Raw genomic sequence first — 12434 nt, forward strand, 5'->3', positions numbered from 1 at the left:
GACTCAGTGATACAGCACTAAATGAGTCTGTGAGTTCAAACCCCAGTACCAGCACCAGAAAATAAAATGGACTTCTGTAGAAAAAGAACTAAGCAACCCAAAGACAGCAATGGGAAGGGAGGAATAAAGGAAAGAGGGAACAGCCTATACTAAGCAAAAGGAAAGAAATGTAAAAATCACATGATGTGGAAGAAATAATTGTATTGTCAAAGCTCATAGAATTCACAAATGTTATAGACCATGATAATGACAATTTGCCTCATGAAGGTTAAAATGTGTTTGTGACTTTAACTAAGTCTCACTATTCCACAAACTGTGAAATATGTGAAATTTATGTACTCACCTAATCTCAATTAAAAAAAAAAGAAAAGTGAGAGAAGGGTTGGGTTAGGATGGGTGACAATGTTGTCAGACACCTTGTATTCATACACTGTTTTGTAGAATGGGAACTTCTTTGTACAACTACTTAAAGATAATAATAATAAAAAATGTAAAAAAAAATGGACTTCTGTGTCTGCTGTCACATTGGGCCAGCTTACTTTTTTTTTTTAGTCCAGTCGTGGGCCTGAACTCCGGGCCTGGGCACTGTCCCTCAGCTCTTCAGCTCAAGGCTAGCGCTCTACCACTTGAGTCACAGCGCTACTTCTGGCTTTTTTTTCTGCTTATGTGGTGCTGAGGATCGAACCCAGGGCCTCATGCATGCAAGGCAAGTATTCTACCACTGAGCCACCTTCCCAGCCCGGGCCAGCTTACTTTTAACGTGGACTCAAACTTGAGTACTTCAACAGCAGATAGGTGTTCCGAAGTGATCCACACACAGACAAACTCCCCTCTGCATCCTGTAGTTTTGAGCACCCTTTTGTTATTACTATTTAAGCTGAATATCTTTCAAGAACCTTGTTGCAGTACAACCCCGCTCTTAGAGGTGACTTAGATAGGGAAACATACATTCCTCAGGCATTTCCCATGGATGCTAAGGTTGGCAGGTCCTAGTTTAAGAGTTCTTAATTCCAGGTCCTGGGCAGAAAAACAAAACCAGATGCTATCAACCTTATTAGTAGCTGGAGAATTTTGTTAGCTCAACCTATGGCTCTAATTATTTACCAAATCTCTCAAAATAGGTTTCCACAATATAGATGGACTATGAATAAGAAATAAAACCTCTTCTGCAAAATGTAACAGTTTTATTGTCATGACATTCATAAAAGAATGTAAACTAAATCTCCTGTTCTCCTCTCTCTCCATGAAATCTTGTTTCTTTTTTTTTCTCCTCCTACTTGCACGTGACCAGTCAACCTTTGGACAGATATTTAGTAAGTGTCCCATCTGTTTGCCTCATAATCTGTGGCCAGAAGAAACAATCTGTGTCTGCTGGGACAAAAGGAAGGTTATGGATCACAAATACCAGTGTGTGGCCCTCAATGATGGGCATTTCATGCCTGTCCTGGGATTTGGCACAGCTGTACCTGAAAAGGTAACAGTATTGCTTTTTTGTGTAAGAAAAGTGGAGGATATGAGTAAAAGCTGACCTGAATTTCAAGTCTGTGTTCCTGGGTGATTTGCAGGACACACTTTCCAGTCTGTGTCTCTAGGCTTAAAGAAGAAAGTCACAGATTGCTATGCACTGTGGTGTGGCCGTAGGACACTCACTGAATGTTTTGGGCTCTCTCTTCTCCTTTAGCTCCCAGTCTGTTTCATTGCCTGGTGTCAGAGATGCTACTTAGCAGTCAAGAGTGTTGCTTGTCTTCTCTTGGTAGAATTGGGTGGTAATGGGATTGGTTCCTTGGTTTATTTCTGTAATTTAAGAACTCTTTGATCTTTAGGCATGAGGCAGATAAATCTCAGTGTCAGAAAGCATTGGAGAAGTGATGAGTGGGAGAAAAAATAACAACAGACTATTGTGTTCAGCTCAGAGCGACAGAAATGGCTGGTCCTGGGCTAAATGAGATCTTCTATTCATGGTTCTTACTTCTGGTAACTTTCCATGACAGGAAAGTATAAGATTATTATTTGGGAGAGGTAAACTGCAATAGAATTTAGAAGCAAGTCTGAATTCTGGATCTGGGTTCATAACATTGACTATGAATCAAAATGACAGAGGTAGGTTTCTGTATCCACTGGGTGAGGTCTCTAAATATCAGCAAGTGAATGTTTCAATAGACTGGAAAATATTTTCATTCCAGTAGTGTCCTTAGATTGCTCATTATGCAATAAGGGCTAATTAAAACTTCAGTGAGTCTCATTTTTTCATACAGAAGACACAGAAAGAACATCCATTAAGGCATTTTGAAGGTCTCTTGTAGGTGTTTTTTACTTCATTTTGCAAACTGGCACAAAGGGAGGCATGGAAGGATCAAGGACACACTGCATCTGTAGTCATTACAATCACAATCTTTCCTAAAGTAGGTGGGTTTTATTATTCTGAAAGGGTACCTACTTCACAAAGCCTTTTCAGGATGAACTCATAGATCCTTTTCAGGATTGTGTTTGATTTCTTATGTAAACATTTTTTTGGAGATAGTAAGCTTTATAAAAAAATATATACTTGGGCTGGGAAGTTGGCTCAGTGGTAGAGCGCTTGCCTTGCATGCTTAACGCCCTGGGTTCAATTCCTCAGCACCACATAAGCAGAAAAAAAAAGCCAGAAGTGGCGCTGTGGCTCAAGTGGTAGAGTGCTAGCCTTGAGCTGAAGAGCTGAGGGACAGCGCCCAGGCCAAGAGTTCAGGCCCCACGACCGGACCCCAAAAAAAAAAATACTTTTCTTCCAGACCACTACAATAAAACAACTATTGCAACAAAGTGAATCATTTGAGTATTTGGTTTTCAATACCTTTAAAAGGTGGTGTGTTTATGTCAGAGGCCAGTGACTCATGACTTGTAATCCTAGCTGTGTAGGAGGCTGAGATCTGAGGATCTTGGTTCAAAGCTATCTAGGGCAGGAAAGTCTGTGAGAATATTATCTCTAACTAAGCAAAGTTGGAAGTGGAACCATGGCTCAAGAGGCAGAGCACTAATCTTGAACAAAAAAGCTCAGGGACAGCACTCCGAGTTCAAGCCCCAGAACCAGCACACACATACACACTCTCTCTCTGTCTTGCACACACACTTTGTATTTATAATGCTACAGAATAGTAAGGATGCATACCATTTTTTCCTCCTCACCCCTTTTATCTAGCCTTAGCTGTTCCCAACCTCCCCTCATCTCTCTCTTTCCTTCCTTTTTCCTCCCTTCCTTCCTCTGTCTCTTCCTGTCTGTCTCTCTTTTACTCTGTCTCTCTGTGTATGTGTGTGTTCATGCATCAGAGTGTTAAGTTGCACATCTTAGGCATTTTTAACTTATAGAAAATAATACCATGTCTATTATACATAAATGAAACAATAAAAATGAGGTATGCCTATATCCCTGTGGTATGTTTATATACTCCTTGCAATTCAGTAAGAGTGGTTTTATAAAAGAGTTGTTTTTAATAGTGGTTATGGTAATTTAATAGTAAGAGTTAATTTAACAGCACTGATTATATCTAGAAGACTTAGTTTAAGGAATGTGCTCATTTTCAAATTGATACCTTCTGGAAACTAAGTATTTCGTTTCTTACCACATCCTGACTGATAAAGAAGATAACAGTATCTTAACTATTGTCCAAATATTAGGGTTTATGTAGATCTGATTTTCTTGGTAGACTGTAATTTTTTGTGTGTGGTATTGGAAAATGTGTATTAAATCAGCCACTCAGGTGAAACTAGAAATGTAGTCTCTAAACAGCTTCTGTTGTAGATGGTCATTTTTATTTCTTCCTCAGAAATTGATTGTTGTGGGGTTTATAGCACTGAATTGAATGGGATAGCAGAAGGGTCATTATACTTTGTACTAGATTTCCTCTATACTAGATTTCCTCTGTGCACCCCCCCCCCCAGGGTCCCTGATTTCTGCAATGATTTTACTTTGTATCCTCTCTATATAAATGACAGCCATGGCTGTAACTGTACAATTAGTCTGGTGAGTCTTTCCAGAAAATACATGGGTGATATCCAATACCAGTGATAAACTAAAAGATAGATCAGGACTGCAAGTGCTCATGGGATGTCTGTGAACTAACCCAAGACATAAGAAAAAGCTCTTGTCTATCTTGAAATATCTCTCACCACATAGTTACCCAAATACTACTTTTGGTTATTTTTCTAGGTTCCTATGAGTGAAGCCCTGAAAGCCACAAAACTTGCTATAGATGCTGGGTTTCGTCATATTGACTCTGCTTATTCATATGAAGTAGAAGAGGAGGTAGGATTAGCCATTAGAAGTAAGATTGCAGATGGCACTGTGAAGAGAGAAGATATATTCTATACTACAAAGGTATTGTTTACATGATATACTATTGCATATTTATTATTATGTTTATATTATTATGTTGCACTATATTATATATTATTATATTTCACTTATATATTATATTTATTATATTCTAATTATTTATTTGTTATATTTATTTTACTTATTGTATTGTATAGAAATCACAATTGATGCATTGTATTCATAAACTTTGTTGAGTGGCAACTCCTTTTTTTTTTTTTTTTGGGTCCGGTCGTGGAGCCTGAACTCTGGGCCTGGGCGCTGTCCCTCAGCTCTTCAGCTCAAGGCTAGCGCTCTACCACTTGAGCCACAGCGCCACTTCCGGCTTTTTTCTTTTTGCTTATGTGGTGCTGAGGAATCGAACCCAGGGCCTCGAGCATGCAAGGCAAGCGCTCTACCACTGAGCCACCTTCCCAGCCCAGTGGCAACTCCTTTGTACAACTATTTAGAGATAATAAAAATAGCAACTCTTCACAATTACTTAAATAAATTAACATTAAAAGAAATGGCACTATGCAATTGGATGAATAGCTGCTCAGTAAATTATAACTAGTACACTTTTGTTGCACACATTTGTATATTAAAATTATGGTCAGCTGGGTGCCAGTGGCTCACGCCTGTAATCCTAGTTACTCAGGAGGCTGAGATCTGAGGATCACGGTTCAAAGTCAGCCCAGGTGGAAAAGTCCATGAGACTCTGATCTCCAATAAACCAGTAGAAAACCAGAAGTGGTGCTATGGCTCGAGGTAGAGCACTTGCCTTGAGCTGAAGAGCTCAGGGACAACGCCCAGGCCCAGAGTTCAAGCCCCACGACTGACAAAAAAAAAAAAAAAAAAAAAAATTAGGCGGGGGTGGGGGGGTGGGGAGTGTAGTTGAAGAATTGATGGGAGGGAAGGGATGGTAGGGGGAAAACAAAGGAGGAGGCAAAAATACTTGATAAGAAATGTACTCGTTACCTTGTTCATGTAACTATAACCCCTCCTCTGTACAATATTTTCACAATAAAAACATATATATATATATATATATAAACTATGGTCAAATATTAATAAAGATGATGTCATTGTTAATAGTGTCTACATTTCTGACTTCAATGTGAAATTACTGTTCTGAATTTCAGATTGAATAAAGTATCATGAGTGATAAAATCAGACATAACTGGTCAGGTTATGGCTTTTCTTATCTCCTTGATCATTTTCTAAAATCTCTTATTCTGAGTTTTATTTTTTACATTGTCAATAAGAGAGAGTAATATAAGAGAGGTCTTTGTATATAGAATGATATAGCAAATTGTTTTGGACATATTAACATATTCTAAAGTTTTTCTCTTTAACTTTAAATTAAGTATCCAAAAGGGATACTAATTTTGCTCATTTAGTTGAATGGATTAGAAATTTGGACAAAGCTTGTGTACTCTATAAATTCAGCCAAACATAGTTCAGATAATGAGAATTATTAAAAATAAATAAAAATTAAAAAAAGAATTATTACTTTAAAAAATTTTCTCTTAAGTAACTTCATTTTGAGTTCAATAAATGGACTGACAAAACCCAAACGTAATAAAATTTGTATGTATGAGACAGATTCTCATACAAAGAAGAAAGTGGATTGCTGCTGTGGTTTCTAGTGACCTATCCAGTAGAAAATGTTTCTGTACTGATTGAGTCAAACTAACAGAATTGGTTAAATATTAATGTTGCACATTGTATTGTTAACCTTTGCAGCTGTGGCCTACTTTCAGTCGTCCGGAGTTGGTCCGATCATCCTTGGAACTGTCATTAAAAAAGCTTCAGTTGGACTATGTTGACCTTTTTATCATCCACTTCCCAATGCCTTTGCAGGTAAATGGTTTGTGTGCTCAAAATGATTTCCTAAGTGATGTCAACACATTCCTCAGTTCCTTGGATGGCTGAATTCCTACTTTCTCCAGTGGATTCATAAACTACTATGCTGAAGGAAATTCTATATAGTAATTCTTGATTTCCTTTTATTGAGTGATTTTCTAAATGACTCATTTTTTGGGGGGGGGGAGTCTGGTCGTGGGGCTTGAACTCTGGGCCTGGGCGCTGTCCCTCAGCTCTTCAGCTCAAGGCGAGCGCTCTACCACTTGAGCCACAGCGCCACTCCGGCTTTTTTTTTTTGTTTTTGCTTATGTGGTGCTGAGGAATTGAACCCAGGGCCTCAGGCATGCAAGGCAAGCGCTCTACCACTGAGCTACCTTCCCAGCCCCATCTAAATGACTCATTTTTATTTTATTTCTTGTTTCTTTACTCTAAGAGTAAAGAGTTTAACAACATCAAACTTTCGGCCTCAGGAACTTGAAAATATACAATAGCCACAGTCTTCATAACCACTCTTTCCTTAGCCTTTCAGTAATGATCACAGGCATAGGTTCTCGAGTCTGTGGAGATCAATAAAACTACCATATACAGCCCAGCACCAGTGGCTCATGCCTGTAACCCTAGCTACTCAGGAGGCAGAGGTCTGAGGATCACAGTTTGAAGCTAGTCCAGGCAAGAAAGTCCATAAGATTCTTATTTCTAATAAACTATGCAGAAAAAGCTGGAAGTGGTACTGTGGCTCAAGTGGCAGAGAGCTAGCCTTGAGCACAAAGCCCCGAATTCAAGCCCCAGGATCAGTCAAACAAAACAAAACAAAACAAAACTACCATGCTGACTCCATCATCTCTTGTAATGGGGTTCTTAGATGTCACTTAGCCATGAACTATATTATGTAGAATATTTGATGTAAAGTTATGGAAAACTACATTGTCAGCTTGTGTGATAAGGTTATTGAATTACATAAGAAATCTAAGCTATGGTTAGATTGAAAGATGAGGTAATGTCATCCTTAGAAATGGTTTTCTCTGCCTTTCAGTGCTGCATTCCAACAGATTTATGCATTCTTGTCTCATCATTTGCTATTGGTAGAAAACATGACCTTGGTTAGTAAAACAAAAACCACTCTGAGTTTCCAGCATCTCCTTTATTGGTGAAGAAATGTGGACTGGACCTGTTTGATTCATACATGTGTCCATGGGCCCTCATATGTCCAAGGGGAAAAAGAACTGGTTTGGCTTAGGTCATGAGCATAATCCATTCTTGCTGGATGTCAAGGCCATGTAATTATTGTCTTTACCAACAAGAGAGGAATTTCCCCACCACCCCCTCCCCCCAGGAAAATATAGGGACTGACAAAAGTAACATAAGTTAAATTAGATGTCGTTGGAAAATCATGTCATTGGAAACCAGTATTAAACATATAAAAGAGTAAATCCTATCTATGAAGGCCATTTCTACTATTTCAAATAGAAAATATTCTGCAAATATAAATATCTAAGAGTTATTTACCTATTCCAGGAGTGTTTAACAGCCCAGTCTAAAATTACTTGGCCATGTGACTAATCGTAGCAGTATGTTTGATGAAATCTCTAAAACAAACACCTCTGTTCCAGCCTGGAGACCAAATTGTGCCACGTGATGAAAATGGAAAACTATTATTTGAAACCGTGGATCTCTGTGACACATGGGAGGTGAGTCCTTGGAGAGCTTTGGGAAAGGAATTTGGCTCTGATTTCACCTATGAGCATGAGATTTTTTTTCAGAGCTGGATCTAGAAAATTGTACCTCTCAAGGGGTGTTTTGGTGGAGTGGTAGAGAGAAAGAACTCATTACTGGAGACTCTCCTACTTTCTAAATAGAACACCAAGAATTCTTTCTTACAGTCACTATCTCCTTCGATTATTTTCTTGACAATTTCTCCTCTTTTAGATAATCTACATCAATTGCTTCCTTTGAGCACTTCTTGGAATATACATTGATTTGAAGATAGCTGTACAAGCAATTCTTCGATTTTCTTTCTGCAGGCCATGGAGAAGTGTAAGGATTCAGGGTTGGCCAAGTCCATTGGGGTATCCAACTTTAACCGCAGGCAGCTGGAGAGGATCCTGAACAAACCAGGGCTCAAGTACAAGCCTGTCTGCAACCAGGTGAGTACCCTTCACCTCATCTCCTTATGTTCTTCCTTCCTTCCTTTCTTTCCACACTGCTGCCATGGGTCTAAGACCAGCACACACATATAAAAATAGATGACTACTTTAAGATTTCACTTTAAATTTCACGGCACAGTTTCTTTTAATTTAATGTAGTGGATTTTGACATTTGCCTTTCATATTAATAGGAAGACTTCATATAATCAGATAACTTTTTGTCTTGTCCATCTCCAGGTAGAATGCCATCCTTACCTTAACCAGAGCAAAATGCTGGATTTCTGCAAGTCAAAAGATATTGCTCTGGTTGCCTATTGCTGCCTGGGAACATCTCGAGATTCACGATGGTAATAAAGACAATAGGGAGTTCATAGAACCTGCCCTTGTTCATGGAGCATTTTCAGTCCTGCAATACTCAAGGTTTCTGAACTTGGTTAGGGAGAGAGGAGAATTTACATGTCTGGTCTGGGGAGAACAGCTGAGGGTCTAGCATGGACTCCATAGTCTGTTTTGGCAAGTCCTTTGAACCATAGGCATACACTACTTCTGGAATCCAACACTCGTGTCTCTCCTTCCAGGGTAGACCAGAGCTCCCCATTTCTCTTGGATGATCCAGTTCTTGGTGCCATTGCAAAAAAGCACAAGCGAACTCCAGCACTGGTTGCCCTTCGCTACCAGCTACAACGTGGGATTGTGGTCCTAGCCAAGAGTTTCAATGAAAAGCGAATCAGAGAGAACATGCAGGTGATGAGGGATGAGCAGGCATCATGGATTCTATGTAATAACTGGAACATTTGTGCTTCATTGTGAGATCTCAGGACACGTGTGCTGAACCGACTGCTTTGTTACTGCTGACACATGTGTGGTACAAGGTCGTTTTCTTTTTTTTAACTGTGCTTTTTTTCTACCAGAGTGACAGGAAAGACAACAGGGTTGGATAGAATCAGGACAGGACAGAAAATAGAGATTTTGATGTGAGCATAATTCAGCAATATTATTTGTAACCCTATGCAACTAACAATTTATTTTTTCTTTTATGAAATTGGAGAATTGGATTTTATAGTTTTATTTTTAATTTCCCCGAATACACCTATTATTTCATATTCATAAACTTACCTTCATGTACTCATTCAAGTCTATGCCCAATTATACAGGTTCAACTGTCTTATTGTTAAATATGAGACAATTATTAAACCATTTTAGGTAGCTATCTAGAAAACCACACCTACTGCTTGCTTGCTTAAGGCTGTAACATAGTGGTTTAACTGAAAAATTATTTGTGAGTCAGTTGCTGGTGGCTCACACCTGTAATACTAGCCACTCAGGAGGCTGAGATCTAGAGGATTATAGTTTGAAGCCTGTCTATGCAGAAATGTCCATGAGACTCCAACTCCAAAATAAGTGGTAAAATTAGGGCTAGAGGAGTGGCTCAAGTGGTAGAGTGCTGCTCAGAAAGTAAGCTGGGTAAATGTGAGGCCTGAGTTTAAACCTACCATCTCTAGTCTGTTACTCATGAAAGTTATGAGTAACGAGTATATGCATTTATTTGAATATTTCTTTTATTCTGGCGTGGACTCCCACTTATCTGCAGTCCACTCTCTCATGAATCTACAAGAAAATGAAGGCATCAGTTTCAGGTTGCTAACTGGATAATGCCAATAATAGAACAACCAGTGGAAGACCAAATGAGGTCTCTTCCATGTATCTCCATCTATATCTATCTCCATCTATATCTACATCTATATCTATATACATCTCCATCTATATCTATCAGTCTGTCTGTCTGTGTCTCTGTCCGTCTATTCTTCAGCCAACTAGTCCAGGCTTCATCTCATTTCATGGCTTATTCCCACTACATGGACTTAAATAATCTTCCTATATCTAAGCTCCAGATTTGTACAGCATTGATTCTGACAAATTATATTTGAGAAAAATGCAAGTTATAGGCCAGACTAGAGTTTGGGGATAATAGAGACCACTACTTAAAAGAATAAGGGGCCATGTGCTGGTGGCTCATGCCTGTAATCCTGGCCATTCAGGAGTCTGAGATCTGAGAATTGTTGTTCGAAGCTAGCCTGGGCAGGAAAATCAGTGAGACTCTCATCACCAATTAACCACCAGAGAACCAGAAGTAGTGTTATGGCTCAAAGTGGTAGAGCGCTAGCCTCGAGCAAAAGGAGCTCAAGGACAGCATCCAAGCCCCAAGTTCAAGCCCCAGTTCAAAAAGAGAGGATATGGATAATGGATATAGGCAACTGTGAAATATTGGGGAATATATTTTATCTAGTCAACTATAGTTGTCTATTCTCAATACAAATTTTTAAAAAGGCTCACATGTGGTTGAGTAGGCTTGTATGAACAAATTTCAACTAAGTGTAATGAAATTCTTCATACCTTTCTTTATGAGTACTTCACAAATCACATCTTGGAAGAATACACTAGTTATACTAGTTTACTCTTTGACTCTGCACAAGTGTTATGGTGTTTTCTTCTAATTTAGTTGGAAGTGTTTTTTTGTGGGGGCAATTCTATGTGCAATTTTGTCAATTACATGTGTAATTCTGCCGGGATATATAAATATCACACTCACAGTCATTAAAGTTCACTATGCCCATACTTGAATAATTTCAGCCCTGCATCTTCTCTAGTTGGAGAGCTCCTTTTTCTGTAGTATAATGCAGTTTCATTATACTGGATTTCTCTTACTTTTTTTTACAGGGTATTTTTGTTGTTGTTAACAATGTGAGTGCTTTTCTTGGTATCTTCACAAACCTTTGGAACCTTTTTATCTCTCATATTTTGCCTCTGCACTACTTGGGATTCCTCAGATTGCCAACATGTAGTATGAAAATAATAAAAAAATTCTGTTTCTGCAACAGGTGTTTGATTTCCAGTTGACACCAGAGGATATGAAAATTATAGATGGTCTCAACAGAAATTTCCGATACAATACTGCCTCTTTGTAAGTAATCTTGTTAAATATGTTGCCTCAACTTATATTGAGAAAGAATACAACATATGTGTTATAAGTTGTCTCAATATGTGGAAGACAGTGGACAGTTTGGGTTAGGGATAAGACAGGAACTTTTGGGAATTCTCTTCCCAGACTTTATCCAGAAACTCTGTTCTGTGAGTGAAAGCAGAGAAAGCTAGGACTTTCTCACATGCCCTTTTTCACTTTTCATTCCATGGAACTTTCTAGATCACCCAATATCCATGCTGAAACTACACTTCTGAGGAGGTATCTTCATTCTATACAGGTTTGCCTATTCTCAACAGAGCTTAACTAAATGTGTCTAAAAGGAAGCTTATGCCATATTCTCCTTGTCTCTCAATTATCAGATTAAGGATATCTCCATTATCCTTGTGATTCAAATTAGAAAGCATCATGTATTCTCCATGGAACTGTTTGTGCTACGTTTGTCTAGGGAACACCTGATCTTAGCATGGTCAATAGGAAGGGCTCATTTCAGCTTCTGAAATATGGAGAGCTCAACACAGAGAACAGACAAAGTTTTGGTCCCAGAGATAAAAACACAGAGGACAGAGCTTGGAGTTCAGCTTCCATTGAAGGAAAGAATTTACAGACAACAGTCCTCACTCTTCCTCCTGTAACTCTGAAGTCATAGCAACCAAGAAAGGATGTACATTACAAAGGAGTGTATACAAGAGAATCAATTCCTTCTGTTTGTGTGAATTAAAATTCATAGTAGAAAGAAATGACGTAATAAAGAACTCATTTTATCACCTTATAAATGGAATCATCAAGCTCACAATATGCATTGTTTCAATTTTAGTTTGGCTGATCACCCAGATTTTCCTTTTCATGATGAATATTAATGTGAAGACCTTTGTGGAGATTTCAGAAGCCCCTCTTACGCATGGTGACGCTGGAGATACAGCCAGTGGATGTACTAGTGCTTGTTAGTCCATGAATTCTGCCCCCTCACACTCAGCTGGAGGTCTGGAAGGGAAGACACTAAATTCTTGTCACATTCTGAAAAATAAAGTGTTTTTTAAAAATCCCTAAAGAATCTTATGTAGTACTGCCTCCATTATTTGAATGTTTTGTTTCCTTCTGATTCCTTAGACCCCCA

General features: G+C 38.7%; 1 protein-coding gene across 1 annotated transcript; it reads left to right on the top strand.

Annotated features, from left to right (window-relative positions):
* The first annotated feature begins 1319 nt into the window (after positions 1 to 1319).
* Positions 1320 to 12371, top strand: LOC138805651 (prostaglandin-E(2) 9-reductase-like). The gene is made up of 9 exons (XM_069990557.1): positions 1320 to 1474; positions 4184 to 4351; positions 6074 to 6190; positions 7804 to 7881; positions 8215 to 8337; positions 8575 to 8684; positions 8916 to 9081; positions 11217 to 11299; positions 12135 to 12371. Exons 1-9 carry the CDS (start codon positions 1391 to 1393, stop codon positions 12175 to 12177), a joined length of 972 nt encoding a protein of 323 aa, XP_069846658.1. The 5' UTR covers positions 1320 to 1390; the 3' UTR covers positions 12178 to 12371.
* The last annotated feature ends 63 nt before the right edge of the window (positions 12372 to 12434 follow it).

The sequence above is a fragment of the Dipodomys merriami genome, unplaced genomic scaffold (assembly GCF_024711535.1).
Source record: "Dipodomys merriami isolate MVZ:Mamm:240054 unplaced genomic scaffold, mDipMer1.0.p SCAF_4, whole genome shotgun sequence".
Lineage (NCBI taxonomy): Eukaryota > Metazoa > Chordata > Mammalia > Rodentia > Heteromyidae > Dipodomys > Dipodomys merriami.

Excerpts from the sequence above, each read along its gene's own strand:
- LOC138805651 (XM_069990557.1), top strand. The coding sequence starts at position 1,391 with ATGGATCACAAATACCAGTGTGTGGCCCTCAATGATGGGCATTTCATG. Across the intron at positions 7,882-8,214 it reads ATCTCTGTGACACATGGGAG|GCCATGGAGAAGTGTAAGGA; the intron begins GTGAGTCCTTGG and ends TTCTTTCTGCAG. Across the intron at positions 8,338-8,574 it reads ACAAGCCTGTCTGCAACCAG|GTAGAATGCCATCCTTACCT; the intron begins GTGAGTACCCTT and ends GTCCATCTCCAG.